This window comes from Microtus pennsylvanicus, chromosome 13 (genome assembly GCF_037038515.1).
Source record: "Microtus pennsylvanicus isolate mMicPen1 chromosome 13, mMicPen1.hap1, whole genome shotgun sequence".
Lineage (NCBI taxonomy): Eukaryota > Metazoa > Chordata > Mammalia > Rodentia > Cricetidae > Microtus > Microtus pennsylvanicus.
In genome coordinates this window covers 35,546,345-35,564,812 of record NC_134591.1, presented here as the reverse complement: position 1 = coordinate 35,564,812, position 18,468 = coordinate 35,546,345, and the positions used below count along the sequence as shown (strand labels likewise).

General features: G+C 44.0%; 1 protein-coding gene across 5 annotated transcripts in view; it reads right to left on the bottom strand.

Moving 5' to 3' along the window:
• Atg4c (autophagy related 4C cysteine peptidase) overlaps positions 1-18,468 on the bottom strand; it is a 70,853-nt gene that overhangs the window by 11,208 nt on the left and 41,177 nt on the right. For all 5 annotated transcript variants that reach the window (XM_075944901.1, XM_075944904.1, XM_075944902.1 and 2 more), the window contains 3 exons: positions 13,764-13,842; positions 13,033-13,109; positions 7,192-7,311 (listed from right to left, as the gene is read on the bottom strand). In XM_075944901.1, the coding sequence (XP_075801016.1) occupies positions 7,192-7,311; positions 13,033-13,109; positions 13,764-13,842 (276 nt within the window). The remainder of the gene's footprint in view (positions 1-7,191; positions 7,312-13,032; positions 13,110-13,763; positions 13,843-18,468) is intronic.

The window sequence follows — 18,468 nt, the reverse complement described above, 5'->3', positions numbered from 1 at the left end:
ATGCCTGGTCAGGAGAGATGGGAGGAGTTCCCTATGCTGCAGACGTAGGCGTGAGGTGGAGAAAGACCCAGCTTGAGGCAGAGCCCATGGAATAGCACTGCTGATGTACACAGTCACCCACTTCTTTCCCATTTGCTGTGCTCTACTGTCGGGCTTTTATAACTTACTTTAGTGGCCACTTGCCTTGGGATGGATATTAAATAAAATGCAACAGGTCTTTTTCTATACATAGTGCCTGTGGCAAAATTCTAGTGAAATAAAAAATAAAAATAATTTTATGATTTTTAAAATTGATCTTTTCATTTTATAGTCAAGTCGTACAGCTTTAAAAAATAGCTAAAAGCCACTTTATAAATATCATTGTTAGGAGAGCCCAATGAAACAGTGTGTGTCAAAATAACTCTACCACTAAGAGCAATCATAAGGAATTAATAAATAGATTTTTTAAAAAAGAGCCTTGTTGAAAAACTTTGAAAGCAATGAGATGAGCGTATCTATGGAGTGAGAACCCTGATGAGGAAAGGGGATTAGTCAGGAGCCAGGAAACAAGGGGAGGAAAATACCTCCAAGACAATTCATTTCTGAGGCCACTAGGTGGGGCTGGGCACAGCAGGCTTCCACGACGGGGTGGGAGAAATCTCTCTGGCCTACTTAGTACAGTGATGCAGTAGATATCACCATAAGTGATGGGAGTTAGATGCCAGCAAAGGGACAAACTGAAACCATGTGCCAGCCACTGAAATTCAGTAAGAATACCATATTCTGTGTCACCTGCTGTAAGACACCAGACAAATGTGGGGGACCTCAAAATTCTGAGGAAACAGGAGGCAAACCTGCCCTGTGGGCGCAAGCTGAAAAATTATCAAAGATGTCCCGTTTTTTGTTTTTGTTTTAAGCAGGTCTAGTCATCTTTAAAACTACACGCTCATGTGAGAGCCAGGGAGGATGGAGAACTTCTCTAGATTGAGCGGATTCGAGACACAGCTGCCGTGCACAGCCGTCAACTGGTCCCTCAGCCACACCAGGCCAAACCGTGCCTTCTAGAGCTCAGATGCTAACATGATAAACTGTGTCACTTCCCTGACAGTGACCGCTGAACTGAGCTGATGCAGGAGAATGTCCTTGTTTGTAAGAACTGCACACTCAATTATGAGGTATTATGCTAGCAATTACTCTCAGACGGTTCCAGCAAGAAGTTAGCTGTATTATATTCTCAACTCTTCTTTAAGATTTCAAATTGTTTCTGTTAAATGGAGGCAAAATAAAGACGTAAACAAAAGCAGTATATTTTTTTCACCAATAAACAGCACGGAAAGAAATAACCATGAAAGCAATTAAGAAAGACCCCAGAAGAAAGCAGCGTGAGACAGGAAGAACAAGGGCATCGGGAAGGGTGACACTCGCTACAACACAGGGAATCCAGCACCCTCCAAGATTCAAACTGTGGACAGCAAAGCCCAGAAACAGAGCATGAGGCAGGAAGTATTACAGAGACAGGGGACGCAATTATATCATGGTAGAGGATCCAGTTGGGCCAGGCGAGGTGGTGCAGGCCTTATCCCAACACTTGCGATGCAGAAACAGGAGGATCTGGAATTTGGGCCATCAAGATAGCTGGCGGGTAAAGGGGGCTGCTGCCATGTCTGGCAGCCTGAGCAAGACTGTGGGAATCCATGTGGCGGAAGGAGGGCTGACTCCCTCAAGCTGTCTTCTGATCTACACATGTACACTCACACACACACACACACACAAATGATAATTGTTTTTTAAATAGAAAGAATAAGTCCAGCCTCAGCTACATAGTTTTCAAGACCACAGGTTTTGTCTCAAAAAAAAAAAAAAACAATCCAGGGGCTGAAGAGGTGGCTTGGTGTTTAGAGCACTAATTGCTCTTCCAGAGGACCCAGGTTTGATTCCCAACACCCACAAGGTGGCTCACAACCATCTGTAACTCCAGTTCCAGAGGATCTGATGCCCTCTTCAGACTGCCTTGAGTACTATGCACATCTGTGGGGCACAGACATCATGCAGGCAAAATAATCACACATAGAATAGGACAAATAAATCTAATAAAACTCTTAAATAAATCAATAGATTTTTTTCTTTTGGTTTTTCAAAACAGGGTTTCTCTGTAGCTTTGGAACCTGTCCTGGGACTAGCTCTTGTAGACCAGGCTGGCCTCTAACTCACACAGATCCGCCTGCCTCTGCTTCCAGAGTGCTGGGATTAAAGGCGTGAGCCACCACCGACCCCCACTAATAGAAAACTTTTAATCAATCAGTAGATTCCATTGAAGAATAAGGCCTAATAATCCTAAATTTGTACATAATTAATGATAGTGCCACAAAATATATTAAATAAAGAGGAACCAAATAAAAAGAAGAAACAGAGAATTATATACCCCAGGTGGAAAGTTATCCCACAATCTAACTCAGGCTGTGAGGCCCGGCAGCGGCCCCCTTGCCCACTGATCCTCTTGCTCCTACACCCACACCATTCAGCGCTGTGGCAAACATCTGGCAGAAGCCGTGTAGGACTGATCTGGGCTCATGGTTTCAGGATTCGGTCCATCCTGGCAGGGAACCAGGGAGGGAGGAGCCCCTCTGCTCCTGGAGGCACAGGTATGAGGAAGAATGGGCACAGAAACAGCACCAGACTATAGCCCCCAGAGAAGCCTCCTCACTAGCAGGGTCTCACGCCCTAAAGCTTCTCCAACCTCTGCCACTAATGATGTCGCCAGCTGAGGATCAGGTGTCCAAACACATGAGCCTGTGGGGAACATCTTGGATTAGAACCATGACAATCACTTATCTTTCCAGAAATTAAAAAGCATGTAGGAAAATAAAGGACATAAAAAAATGTAAGGGAGGGACAACGGATGGGAGGAAGGGATAACGGCAAAGAGACCAGAGACAGAGCTAGAGAGAGTGACTCCATAAGTCTTAGGAAGCCCGCAGCTGCTGTGTCTGCATTCCAGAAAACCTGACTGTGCAAAGGGACTGGGTTTTTAATTCCTGTTAGGACAAGAAGAGGAGAAGATAGGTTATATCAGTGGGTGTGACCACATGGGCTCAGCAGCTCTGAGTTCTGCAGGAATGGGAGGCGTAAAGCACTCGAATATTTCCTGAGTAGGTGGCCGACTGTATTAATGACCCGCTTTCTCATCTAGTCCTCTAGGCCTGCTTCTGTTCTCTCTTTCCCTTGATCTAAGTGTGAGTGTCTGCTTGATATTGCTGATTCTTCAGAGACATCCTCACACCAAGTCCTTCCTCTCCAACCTCACGCCTTTGGTTCTCAGCCAGGAATCCTTGAAAGGGGCATTACAAATCAATGAAGAAAGGCTACACTTGACAAATGACGCCAGGTCAACCATTTATCTGTGTAGGGAAAACATGGAAGTTCTTAAGTTTAGAGCAGGAGCAGGAAAGTTCTGGAAGAAGTCAGTATGTTTGTAATCTTTGGTTAGTAAACATTCTGTTGATACAAAATTTAAAAAACATAAAAAACAGTTATTTGGAATCTTAAAATTAAAGATAGCATTAACAAGTAAAATAGTAGCCTGGCAGAATTATTTACCAAATATAAAGCCATCAAAGCAGCGGTGTCCAAATTTACAAAGCCTTCCCTCATAAGTAGCCCTCATGAAGAATGGGGAAAGAAAAGGAGCCATAAATGCACAAAAGAGGAACCAAATGGGCCAATTAACCCTGACAGGATGTTTAACCTCACTATCAGTCGGAGAAACACAGACTAAAACCCCAAACAGATACCACTTCTACCCAATAGACTGACTAAAATTACGGGTCAGATAGTTTCCCGCGTCATCATGCAAGGCGCTGGGAATTCTTGCATTCAGTGCCTTCGGATTCCATTGGACAGCATGTGACAAACATGGAACCATGCATCCCTGTGCCCAGCATTTCGACTCTGATGTACACAGTATGTCTAATGCAATCCTAAAGGGCTCAGATGGGCACAATTCTCTAGTGCCAGGTGGTGGTGGTGCACACCTTTAATCCCAGGATTTGGGAAGCAGAGGCAGGCAGATCTGTGTGAGTTCAAGGCCAGCCTGGTCTCAAAAGCAAGTTCCAGAACAGCCAGGACTACACAAGAAAATGTTGTCTCATAAACAAACAAACAAACAAAAACAAAAACCGAAATAAGCAATTTTAGGATCTTAGAAACAAGCTAAATGACTATCAATGAAAGAAAGCCTAAGAGGTTTGACCACGTACGGAGTAGTATATGACGTGTGCAGATGTGTAGAGCGTGGGTGTGACAGGCTGATCCTGGATGACGTTACCAGTACCCACAAGAAGAGGAATGAGAAATGGGAGATGTGGGAAAGAGCCACATCCATTGGATTCGTCGCCAATTATATTATATGTGTAATTTTTCACAGTGGTAGAATACAGGCATTTTTCTTCATATGTCTATATGCCTGAAATTTAAATTTTAATGTCACAAAACACATTATTAATGTGCTGCTTCGGCCTGGGATTCATGCTTCTCTGCAATGTTGTGTCAATGAACTTTCCAGGGTCGCTCAGCCTGCGCTGATTCCTAAGCCACAGGCAGTCTACACGGCCTTTGCTGCTTTTCTGTGTTGCCCCAGTGTGACTGATGAACACTCTTCATCATTTATAACTTAAACAACTTTGTAAAATAAATGAAAATGGGAAATCATAAGTTTACTCTACCCCCATGTTTTCCACTATGAAGAGAAATAAAGATATGTATTAAATGTCTTAGTGACACCTGAAGATATCAAGTATCCCGCCCTGGCTTGACTCACAAGCAGTTCTCCAGCTCTGGTGTAAAGATTGCTCTGTTAGAAACTGAAATCACCAGGCCACACCCTTCGGGGTTCTGGCTCAGGTCATCAGGGGACAGACATCCTGTCCTCTAAGTTCTAGAAATCCACCAGAGTGGACCCCTCTCTGGCTGGGCACCACAGCCGCTTCTCTTGGCCTTCCCTCTGACTAGTCCCTTTAAGTACTGTGCCTATCACTAAGCAATGGAAATATGCATACACTTTCAGGTTCAGCTTAAATATCACCATCACAATAAAATACTTTGACTTGGATGTGCCATCTCTCTGGGCTCAACTTGCTTCTTTTCTCATCAATTTATTTCTACTTTCATATGGACGCTTATCATATTCAATGTAATATATATGTCTGCTTGTCGTATTCCCCCTCCTTAAGCATAAATGTTACTTGAGGCTAGAAGCTTTATGTCTCATTCAAAGCAGGAATTCCATCTTGGTCCCATTATGCTTTGTATACAGTAGCTGCATACGTACCTGACAAAATGAACTCCGTCCAATAATTAGCTTAACAATTTTTATTAACATTTTTCAATCACACAGCATAAGGAGACTATTCGCCCACAGAACATGACAAATTAAACATGACATTCTAGACTGCCTAGCTTAATTTTCAAAGTGAGAAAACAGAAAATAAATCCTATTAGAAAAGAAACATGGAAAATAATTACGTTGACTAAAAATGCCAAATTCTGGTTTGGGGATGTGTGTGCTTAACTTAGAACTGCCCAATTAACAGTAACTGACAAAGTGAGGTTTGGGCACTACTGAAAAGCATTCTCTTAAGAAAGCAGTGAACTGGGTCTTAAAAACTCTCGGTACAACAAGAAAACACGGCAGCATGGTCCCCCTTTGCCTTAGCACTGCACAGTCTCCAATACATCAGCAATAATTCTAATCACTTTTCTGGTAAAGGAAACCATAATTACTATTTTTAATCAGAAAGGTCAAAACGCAACTCCTCTGTAAATGCTTCATTTTGCCACAGGAGTAGACTGTGCTCCTCTTTCAAACACACTTATTCTGATCCAAACAGAAAGTAAGCTAATGAAAACAGAGAAATACACCTTGATGTAGGAACTATTCATCAATATCAACATCTATCACTGAATCGCCTAGATTTATATATTTTAGCACATGCATGGTATTTTATAAAGACAAAGGACTATCAAACCAGAATATACCCTGTCAATCCGGACTTCCAGGAAGGAGGCGATGGGAACCCCACGTTCTGCTGTGTTCACTGGCCTCCTATTACCAGGAGGAGCGAGCAGGTGAGGACTGTGGGCAGGACGGAGGTAGGGCTCCGGATCTCAATATCTCCTTGCTCGTTTTTCTCTCATTCTCCTGTTCAATTTCTCATTCTTTTTGGCAGGTCGAGTAAACTAAAATTCTCATTTGAGACTTTGTACTTAATGCTATTTTTACATTGTGGAAGTATAATACCTACTTTCCTGAAGGAATAAATTCAACTCGGCGCTAAACAGTACTACAACCCCTAGTCCATCTGGGCACACGTTCTGAGCGCCTTGCGGTGAGTCCGGTGCTGCTCTGACTTACCACGAAAGGACAGGCTACATAGCTGCTGATAAAGACACCCGTCCGGCTACTCTGGCTTCTTGGGCAGCTAATCTTATCTCTTTCCCAAAGTACCAAATACTGGGGGCATTAAAGCTGTGTCTGTGTTTCAGGAGTACTCACGCACCTAAAACAGCCACCAGTTTAAATGCAAAAAGAAGCTGCGTAACTACTTCAAAGAGCCATTAGGTAGACAGACCAGACAAGACGCAGTTATGAAAAGTAACAACACACTTTGTTTGATAAAGCAGTTCTAGGAAACGCAAAAATATCATTTCTCTTTAAAAATAAATAAATAAAAGGAGCACTTGGAGTAAAGAGAAATGAAATTTGACTTGATCAAATACTTCATTAATTTTTTCTTCTACCCCTAAGGGAGTGCCCTTTAAAACCCTCTTCAAATAGGATGTAACCTAACTGCTTGCCCAGGGACAGAGCTGGCACGATTTTTGTTTCAACATTGCCACCTAGTGGACAACACTTTCAACTAGTCGCTGGAACCTTGTCTCAAATGCTGGCTCCCCAAAGTTAGCAACATTCAAAGAGGATTTTACAAACATAAAACAGTTTACATTTATTGTTATAGAATATAAATCAGGTAATTTACAGGCATTAAACGCCATGCTTTTTTTTTTTTTTTTTGGTTTTTCGAGACAGGGTTTCTCTGTGGTTTTGGAGCCTGTCCTGGAACTAGCTCTTGTAGACCAGGCTGGTCTCGAACTCACAGAGATCCGCCTGCCTCTGCCTCCCGAGTGCTGGGATACGCCATGCTTTTAATACGGTACCTTGGTGATTTCTTCAGATGCTCGTTCAAAGTCCTGGACATTTCGACAATAAAATCCTATCGTACAACTAGGATCCATCTTCCGAAATGACATCTTCTTAGGAGAAGGACAGTGGAATGTCTGTAATGTTTAGAATAGTTCGGGATTAATTTATCTTTACCTGATGGACTGAAGTAAATACTTTTTCTGAAAACTATAAATATATTTTCCAAGGAGCAGCTTACATCCCATTCTCTTAGGACATAAAACACAAGAACCAGGATGGTGCATATTTAACCAAACCTTCATCCTATGTTACCTACGCTGTTTATCAAGTGTGGGATACATTTCTGACACTTGAAGAAAAGAAGAAACACAAGTCACCAAAGTTGGCCTGTGTAGTCTAGTCTAGAACCCTGTCAGCCAGCATCTTTGTGAGACTGAGCTATTTACTGTTTATAAATAAATACTCATAGCAGTTTTAGCCATATAGTCAAAGCTAAAAATGAGCCAAATATCCATAAACAGGGACTGAATTAAAATTCCTAGCTGCAGGGGCTGGAGAGATGGCTTGGTAGCTGTTACAAACACTAGCTACTGTTGCAGAGGAACCAGCGCCTACAAGATGGCTTACAACTGCCTGTAACTCCAGTGCTAAGGGATCCAATGCCCCCTTCTGGCCTCCATGGGCACTGCACACATGATGCACACACTCAAATATCTAAGTCTTTTTAAGATGTAAAAAATTTACTTCGAATTAAAATAAAACAAATACCATGCATGTGGCCATGGGTGAATGAAATTCCTTTTTAATCTTGCTGTACACATGGATAAATGAAGGTTCTTTCTAAAGCTCAAAACTCCTTTATTATTCTTACATCTAACACACAGACATAGTAAATGTCCTATACTAACATAGTCAACTTCAGAGGTTTTGTTTGATTTCGTTGTTGTTGTTGTTTTGTTCATTTGGTTGTTGAGACAGGCTTTCAGTGTGTCATTCTGGCTGGCCTATGTAGGCCAAGGTGGCTTCCTCCTCACAGGAACCCACCTACCTCTACCTCTGCCTCCTGAGTGTGAAATTATTGACACATAATTGAATAGTCTTCCAATTTTCCTTTTTATTGTTTTATAGTCTTGTTCATTCCCATATAGAACATGATACAAGGGGGGTGAAATTCACTCATTCATGAGGGGCTCTAAAAAATGTACATTCTGAGCAGGCCAGCTGTGTGTTAGATTCAAATCCAACACCTCAGTAAACATACACCAACCCTTGACTTGCACAAAATGCTTAGTTAACACTCTTTTCAATTAGTGGAGTCTAACCTAGCTACACCAGATCTTCCAGGTACTAACCAATACAAGCTCTGTCTCATTGGACTTTCGCTAATATAGTTACAACTATTTTATTTTAATGAACAGGAAGGCTAGGTAAACTGTTAGCTGTGATATGGAGGAGTGGACGGGGTGCAAGGCATAGCTCTAGGTCATACTTATGAGAAGATCTTTTACACGCAATGTCTAAAATTATCTGTCCTAACTTTGAAAATCAGTAACAAGAACTGATTCTTCAGGTTTTCCTACCTGATAGGAAGAGAGTCAGAAAGACTGTGAGAGGTGCAACCACACACATCTAGCTCGCCTGCGAATGTGCTCTCCTCTGTACAAAGCGGTGACTAAGGCCTTTCCAGAACCAGCAACTGCGGCAGTGTGTGTCTCACCGCAATCACCATAGATAAGAACCACAAGGCTAAACTATAACTTGCGGCTATCTTGCTATCTACAAAGAACTTGCTAATTACCCCCAGAGCACAGATACGGATCTCTGGTTGTCACTGGAGGAGCAGGGCCCAGGAAGGGAGCTAGCGCTAGTGCTGCCCTAAGCTGAGGTCAGGCTGCTTTGTTCTCCCCAGGTTCTGAGGTCAAACCATTAACTTAAATTCTGAATCTTTTCTATTTATTACAACGTAAGTTCACCTTTTAAATATTTTCTAAAGTGGTATTGCTAGGCCATGCTCCTTTTATGGTAATTCTTTAAGCTATGCATGTATGACTTAATATTAAAATTCTAGTGTCTGGTAATAGCAGCCTCTACCTCATACACACATTTTAGGGAATAATAACTATGGATAGTTTCTTCTGTGACAATGAAATATATTTCTGGGGGGAAAAAAGAGTCAACTCCTATTTATTTCATTTTTTAATGCATCATTTAGTCATTGCCTGAACAAATAACTATTAGGCACCTAATGCAAGACATGATTAGATGTTTAATTATGTAATTCATTTCTTGAGGGAGACACTGTGGGTTCATACTCTATATATGCATTAAGAATGGTAATTGTTTGGCATAATGCATTTTATTACCTAAGTATGGGAACAATACCGGGACAGCTGCTTTCAGGCTTGCCTACACGATTCTGGACCTTGGGATGAAGCTTCCTGAGCAGTCAGAGAACAAGCTGTCCACCAGCTACAGTTCGCATGCGCGAGTCATGAAGAAAGCCCTTCCCTGGCAGAGTCACCCACACCCTTGACCATCTGTCCACGACTCCCTTGTCCATCTGTCCACTACTCCCTTGTCCATCTGCCCACCATCTTTCTTAACTTATTGGTGGTGGCTGAAACAGTTGCCACCGCATGATCCTCCCAGGGTCTGAAGTCTGGAGCTGGAACTGACTCACGTGCCCAGGAACAGGGCTTTTCTGACCTTTAAGAATGTAGTATTTGCCAGGGGTGGTGGCAAACGCCTCTAACTCCAACCCTTGGCAGTCAGTGGATCTCTGAGTTCAAGGCCAGCCTGGTCTACAAAGTGAGTTTTAGACCAGCCATAGTTATATAGTGAGACCCCCACTTCAAAAATAATTTAAAAAATAAAATAAAAACAGTATTTTTAATAAACAGAACAGTATTTTTAAGAAATATATAGTGTGGTCTATAATTCTGGAAGTATATGAAATAAGGGTTCACAGTGTCTAAATTAAGAAACTTCATTAATAATACATATGTACTATTGTGCTGGTTTGCTTTCTGTTGCCTGACATCAGCAGGACCAAAAGTAACTTGGAAAGGCGTTGATTTCAGATCACAGGTCACAGTCCATACATGAAGGAAGCCAGGGCATGAGCTCAAGGCAGGAACTTACAGACCAAAGCACAGAGGAATGCTGCTACTGCTCACCCCCAGCTTCTGCTAACTCTCCTGTACTGCCCAGGACCCCTGCCTAGGGAGGGCACCACACACGGTGGGCGGGGCCTAGGGTGTACCACACAGTGGGCGGGGCCTGGGGTGGTACCACACACGGTGGGCGGGGCCTGGGGTGTACCACACAGTGGGCGGGGCCTGGGGTGGTACCACACACGGTGGGCGGGGCCTGGGGTGGTACCACACGGTGGGCGGGGCCTGGGGTGGTACCACACGGTGGGCGGGGCCTGGGGTGGTACCACACACGGTGGGCGGGGCCTAGAGGTGGTACCACAATGGTGGGCGGGGCCTAGAGGTGGTACCACACACGGTGGGCGGGGCCTAGGGTGGTACCACACGGTGGGCGGGGCCTAGGGTGTACCACAGTGGGCGGGGCCTAGAGGTGGTACCACGCACGGTGGGCGGGGCCTAGAGGTGGTACCACACACGGTGGGCGGGGCCTGGGGTGGTACCACACACGGTGGGCGGGGCCTAGGGGTGGTACCACACGCGGTGGGCGGGGCCTAGGGGTGGTACCACACACGGTGGGCGGGGCCTAGGGGTGGTACCACACGGTGGGCGGGGCCTGGGGTGGTACCACACGGTGGGCGGGGCCTATGGGTGTACCACATAGTGGGCGGGGCCTATGGGTGTACCACATAGTGGGCGGGGCCTAGGGGTGGTACCACACACGGTGGGTGGGGCCTTCCCACATCAATCAGCAATCAAGAAAATACCCACAGCCATGCTGGCAAGCCAACTGAGTTAGCCACTGCCCCCAACTTGACTCCTTCAGGTAACTCTGAGCTGAGAAGACTAGGAGAAACACTGTATATACATTTCATGTGTGTACGCAGATACACATGGGCACATAAAATTACATTTATAAGATATGCATGTGCACATATGTATAAATACATGAATACACACACACGTATCATACTCCTTCCATTCCAACAACTAAAATTCTGTCTTATTCAGGTAACTGACGTTGAAAACCGGCAACTGAACCTGTACTCACCTCTAAGGTCCCCGCATTCCTCTCATTCTCTTCTAGTTTCTCACTGACTTTTCCCCACCTTTCCTCTAAAGTTGCTGAACTGCTCCTCTGAACCCCACTCTCTTCCTGAAAATCACACCGTGGCGCTTTATACATTGAAAGCTGCCCTCAGCTAGGTGTGGTGATGCACACCTTCAGTCCGGTCCCTGTCAGGGGGCATATATCCTAACATATTTGTGAGATAATATCACAAAGATGAAAATTAATATAAAGACATAACAAAAACATTTAGAGATGCATGGAAAAGTTCAAGAGAGGCCTATAGACTTTCATCTAGAAACTCAACAAATGATAGTTCAGAAAAAAGTTTAGTTTCAAAAGGTTCAAAGTTCAACTCTAAAAATGTAAGAAATCAACATGTAAGAATAATAGCAAAAGATATATTTAAATATCTTCTTTAATCTTAAGGTGCAGATATTCTATTTAAAATTTCACAATCCTGTTAGATTTAGATCACTCATTTAAAATCTCATGGCTATAATTATTTACATGGAGCCAGATGAAAAGGTTTGCGATTTTAATTTCCTCATCTATAAAAAAAGAGTCTGCAAAAGTGATTCTAACAAAGTATAAGAGAGGCTTTATGATGTGGGATTCCCCTCTGCACGCTGTGAATAGGTTTTATCACCACTGGCTAATAATAAAGGAGCTGCTTTGGCCTATGGCAGAGCGGAATATAGGCACAGTCTCTGCAGCTTTAGAGATTTAGGCCAGTGGTAGAGCTCTCGCCTAGCAAGGGTGAGGCCCTAGCCCTCTTAAGCCCAGCTGCCCAGCAGACCTCTTTCTACTGTTCACACACAGCATCCTGTGAAGGGGGGAACACAGCTGAGGCATTAACTTACAAAAGAGGCTAGGTCACTTGAAAACACATTTTTCTAATCCACACTTTAATCTTGCAGTTTGTTATCATATCTACACCTCTTTGAAAACTGTTAGGCATTAATATTAATATTAGCTCAAAAGGTATTTCTAAAACACAGCGTTTAGCACACTTCCCACTGACCCTTCCTTTACTATTGGTGCTCTTGCCACCGTGATCAAACCATTCTAATCCATAAAAGCATCAATTAAGAAAAGCCAAGTAAGATGATATAATAGTTACCTGTCTCACTTAGAACTCAAACGTTTCTGACTTAAAATATTGGATGACAAAATGACCACCTATAGGGAAAGCAGAATCTATGAAAATGGGCTTCAGCGATGGCTAGGAATCCAAATGAGCCCCTGAAAATCTAAGCAGGACGGAGGCTCACGGAGCCAGTCGGCTTTCCTCTGGGAAACTGTCCTTTTGCCCCCCACTCCAGGACAGACCTAACACTATGAATTCTTCTGCTTATACACTACTTAGTTATCTGGCTACAAAAACTACTCAGAGATTCGGGCGTTCGTTTCAGTACAATCAAGGGATCTAACAAGTTGGAGACGGATGTAGCGAAGATGGCAAGCAACAAATTAAAATTCAGCTGCCAAGCACTGAGCTTTTGACCGAAGCTGACGGGTTTTATAAGCTGGCAATGTGACTGTGATTCTAGAAAAGCTCGGCCACCTCGCACACCCCTAAAGATGAGCCCACTTCACACGGGAAGGAAACAATACCGACTCTCCATGTACAGTACCTCGAGAGGGAAATCCTTTATGCTGACATCTACAAAAGGCTGGCAGTAATGAGGATCCATGTAAATCAAACTGTCATCTACAAGGACAAAACAGAAGACAAGTAATTCACAAAACACCTTATTATGACACTGCTTACAATCCAATTTCTATGGAGAGCAGCTGAAAAAAGTTGAGGTGTAACAGCCTGCCAGCCTGCCACTCTCTGACAGAAACGCGGGGCTGCGCAGCATAGATTAACTTTGCATAATCAAATATGCTTGTATAAGCAGAATTTTATAAAGCGATGAGACTGTCATTTAATTTTTGGTGATAAAATTACTTTCACAAACACACAATTATATTCTACAGTTTGCATATGAAAAATGCATTGCCGTCTTTGTTCTGACAGCAAGAACATATTGCTTGTCATTTCATCACCAGCGAGCACCACTAAAGAAACGGCAAAAAGTAAATATGTAAATAGCAACCGCCAGAACGTGGCAGCGGTGTTTTCTGGAATTCGGGGAGACCAATAAATTAGGCTTTGTTTATGCAGTACCAGAAATTAACCACACATCTTAGGAATCCAATTACGGCGTGGATCAAGCGACAAGGCAGCAGCTGAGGAAGGACTGACAGCCATAGGAGGTCCCCACTGGGCTCTGTTAACCATCACGTTTCCAAACGATCTCGTATTAACTTTCCACTCTTAAAAGAAAACAATAAAGAAACATCATACTTAGCCACTAACCTTGAAATCCAGCAAAGTAATACGACTGTTTAGGTTTGCCGCCAATAATACCTACACAGTATTCAAGGCTTAACACACCCTGTCAGAGGAAATGAAGAGATTTAGGTCAGGTGGGAAGCGTTGACAGTCGGAAGCAGCCGAGTCTGTACTGCCCATGTTAGAAGCATCCCAACTTCTCACCAACAGTTACTACTTTTTTACATTTGCTCTGTGTCCTGGAGTCCTTGTCTTCCAAAACTGGCTCCCCTTTCCTTTAAACCACTCAGCATTAATTCAGAGCGTGTTGCTCAACAATACAGACAGGCTACAATGTGCCACAGGGAAAATAAATAACATCACAAAGCAAAAATGTCCTGCCAAGGTGAGCTACTAGTTCTTCCCTTAGGGAGAGCATTCTCTTCCATCTAGACCTGTGGCTCCCAACTTGTGGGCTGAGACCCCTTGGGAATCAAACGACTCTTTCACCTTCACCTAAGACCATCCTGGGGGGGGAGTGGGAGGGAAATGGGAGGAGGGGAGGAGGTGGAAATTTTTAATTAATAAATAAATAAAGGCCATCCTGCATATCAGATATTTACATTACGGTTCATAGCTCTAGCAAAATTGCAGTTATGAAGTAGCAACGAAAACAATTTTATGGTTAGGGGTCACCACATGTGGACCTTTATTAAAGGGTCTCAGCCCCCACGTTCACAGTGTACAGCTCACGACTGTTTACTACAATGCGAAAGCTGTTCACGTTCATCGGAAACCACACCTGGAGGTGAATGCAGCGGCAGATGTACACAATCCTAGCAGTCAAGAGGCTGAGGCAGGATTACCAGTTCAAAGCTAGCCTGGGCTACAGTGCAAAACTTTAGTCACAAACAACAAAAACAAACAAACAAAAAAAAACCCCACACAATTTGGATCTTGGATTTTGATCTTTCCTGAGCTAATAATATAAAAATGCAGTATTGTCTTCTGAGGTGAAGCAGTAGCAGGGAGTGACCCGCAGCTTCCCATCGGCCAACCATGAGGGTAAACAACGGACAGTCTACAGTTGTGAGGCTCTTTCTTCTGAGAGTGATACAACACAGCCTTGTAGACCAGCTGCGATCACTCGAATGCCACCCTCACAAGCTCCTCTTCACGCTCCCTAGCAGAAGGCAGAGGGAAGGGCAGCAGACTCTAACTGGAGATTCCAGCTGTTTTTCCTTCCTGTCCCCTCCGGACCCATGTCCTAGCTGTGGTGCACAGGTGGAAAGCTGGCTAGAAGTGGACTCTGGTGACACAGATTTGTAAGTCGCCGTGCACACGAGGGTAAGGATCTGCGATGACTAAGCTGCCCAACTCACAATGCTCCTGTAAGGAACCCAAGTAGTCTCAACCCTTCACCAACCGCACTTCAAATGGAATTGTTTCTTTGGTCTGCCGGTGTCTACTGCACATGTCCCCAAGAAAGTACGCAATGTTGCTAAAGCTATAATCCCTGACAGGTATTTAGGCTTGGGGTCATGCCATGCCATCCAGAGTGAGGAAGACCTGGAAACTCAGGGGCCACTCAGCCACTGCCTCATTGGGAAGGAGCAAGCAGCCAGGAGGCCAGGGCCATGCTTGGAGGCATGTATCCCCACGGAGCCAGCTTCCACAAGCACCATCCCGAGGACTTTGGGAGAGCTGGGATGAGGCGTTACCACTTAAAGAGGAGCCAGCACTGCTGCCCAACTGTCACCCTGGATAAACTGTAGATACTGGTCAGCGAGCAGACAAGGGTCAACACTGCAAAGAACAAGACAGAGCTGTGCCCGTCCTTCCTGTGTGTGGTGAGGCTATTACAGAGGTCTGGGGAAGGAAAGGCTCCCTGGGCAGCCTGTCCTCACAAAGGTCAAAAAAATAAATAAAAGCAGAGAATTGTAGTAATTCGGGCGGCGGGGCTGCGTTCCCAGCACCCCGGCTGCCTGGCTAGCTTATGCCCGAAATAACAACACACAAACTGTATTCATTTAATCACTGCTTGGCCCTTTAGCTCTAGCCCTTACAGGCTAATTCTCACATCCCGATCAACCCATCTCTAATAATCTGTGAGCACCGGTCTTACCGGGAATGATTCAGCATGTCTAACCTGGCTGCTTGCTTCATTGCGTGCGTCTGCCTCAGAGAGCAGAGCTCTCATGTCCGCCCAGGAGAGGGGAGCATGGCGTCTCTCTGAGGCATCTGCTCCTGAGAGGAGAGCTGTGGAGTCTCAGCTCACTTCCTCTTCCTCCCAGCGTTTTGTTCTGTTTACTCCTCCCACCTATCTCTAACCAATGAAATGGGCCAAGGCAGTTCCTTTATTAGCCAATGACCTTCCTCCATCAGAGAATCAAGGAGGCTAGGGGGTTGGAGGTGCCTGTGTCCTGGCACATCTCCCTGGTGTTCTGAGTGTAGGCGCTTTGGTGGAATTTCTCATTGCTATACACTCTTGTCTGTAAGTTGGGTCCTGGGAAGATTGAGGAGTACACCCTGCTGCCAACAGTCACGGTATGTGGTAGGTAGACATATCCATCTCTCACAATCTCAAACACTTCAGAATGTGTGTATACACAAAGTGGATTAGCTTCCACAAAGCAATTGCAGATTCATAGGCCCCTATATGTATGTGTGAATCTTGATATTCAAAGCATTAATGATAATGCTTTTAGTGCAGAATGTATCTCATAGAGAAAATAAATCCTGAGGACCAGGGAAAAAAATTAAAGTGTATTTTGAAGCAACAATAACTTGCAAAGGTTTCGCCAGAGCATTGAGACTGTAGACTAAGGAGCACCTGTTGGAATAATTAATCCCAATTGTTATCCTGATTGGGATTTGTTTGTCATTTTGGTTTTTTTTTTGTTGTTGTTGTTGTTTTTTTGTTTTTTGGTCAAGCTTTTCTCAACAGACTGTGACCCAGGATATATAAACCGGATAAACCCTTTCCTCCCCAAGCGGCTCTTGGTCAAGCTGTTTCATCACAGCTACAACAATCCTCAGACAACTGTCAACCTGACAGAACTTAAATCACCTAGGAGACACAATTCTGGGCATATCTGTGAGGACATCTCCAGAGAGGCTTAACTGACATGGGAAGACAATCCTAAATACGGACAGTACCATTCTATGGGCTGGGGGCCCCGACTGAATAAAGGAAAGAACACAAGCAGAGAACAAGCGTTCATCTCTCTCCAGGTCCCTGACTGCACTGGGCAGGTAACCAACACATTTGTGCATGGACACTGTTCTTTTTCCTTTAGAAAGTTAACCAAATCAGAGAATACATTTTCTAGTATAATCTGTGTCCTTAAAAATAATATGTGGTGATAGAAGAGAAAGTGGGAAGTACTCTACAACACATGGGCACAGGAGACCACTTCCTATGTATAACCCCAGCAGCACAGACATTAAGGGCCTCATTGAATAAATGGGACCTCCTGAGACTGAGAAGCTTCTGTAAAGCAAAGGACACTGTCACTAAGACACAAAGGCAACCCACTTACTGGGAGAAGATCTTCACCAGCCCCACAACTGACAAAAATCTGATCTCCAAAATATATAAAGAACTCAAGAAACTAGACCGTAAAAATCTAATCAACCCAATTATAAAATGGGGCACTGAGCTGAACAGAGAATTCTCAACAGAAGAAGTTCAAATGACCAAAAGATACTTAAGGTCATGCTCAACTTCCTTAGCGATCAGGGAAATGCAAATCAAGACAAATTCTGACAGGTGTAAGATACCATCTTACACCTGTCAGAATGGCTAAAATAAAAAACACCAATGATAGCCTTTGCTGGAGAGGTTGTGGAGAAAGGGGTACACTCATCCATTGCTGGTGGGAATGCAAACTTGTGCAACCACTCTGGAAAGCAGTGTGGCGGTTTCTCAGGAAATTCGGGATCAACCTACCCCTGGACACAGCAATACCACTCTTGGGAATATACCCAAGAGAGACCCTATCATACAACAAAAGTATATGCTCAACTATGTTCATAGCAGCATTGTTTGTAATATCCAGAACCTGGAAACAACCTAGATGCCCTTCAATGGAAGAATGGATGAAGAAAGTACGGAATATATACATATTAGAGTACTACTCAGCAGTAAAAAACAAGGACTTCTTGAATTTTGCGTACAAATGGATGGAAATAGAAAACACTATCCTGAGTGAGATAAGCCAGACCCAAAAAGAGGAACATGGGATGTACTCACTCATATTTGGTTTCTAGCCATAAATAAAGGACATTGAGCCTATAATTCGCGATCCTAGAGAAGCTAAATAAGAAGGTGAATCCAAAGACAAACATATAGGCATCCTCCTGAATATTATTAACCTTCATCAGGCGATGAAAGGAGACAGAGACAGAGACCCACATTGGAGCACCGGACTGAAATCTCAAGGTCCAAATCAGGAGCAGAAGGAGAGAGAGCACGAGCAAGGAACTCAGGACCGTGAGGGGTGCACCCACACACTGAGACAATGGGGATGTTCTATTGGGAACCTACTAAGGCCAGCTGGACTGGGTCTGAAAAAGCATGGGATAAAACCGGTCTTGCTGAACATAGCGGACAATGAGTCCGGACTACTGAAGAACAATGGCAATGGGTTTTTGATCCTACTGCACGTACTGGCTTTAGGGGAGCCTAGGCAGTTTGGATGCTCACCTTACTAGACCTGGATGGAGGTGGGTGGTCCTTGGACTTCCC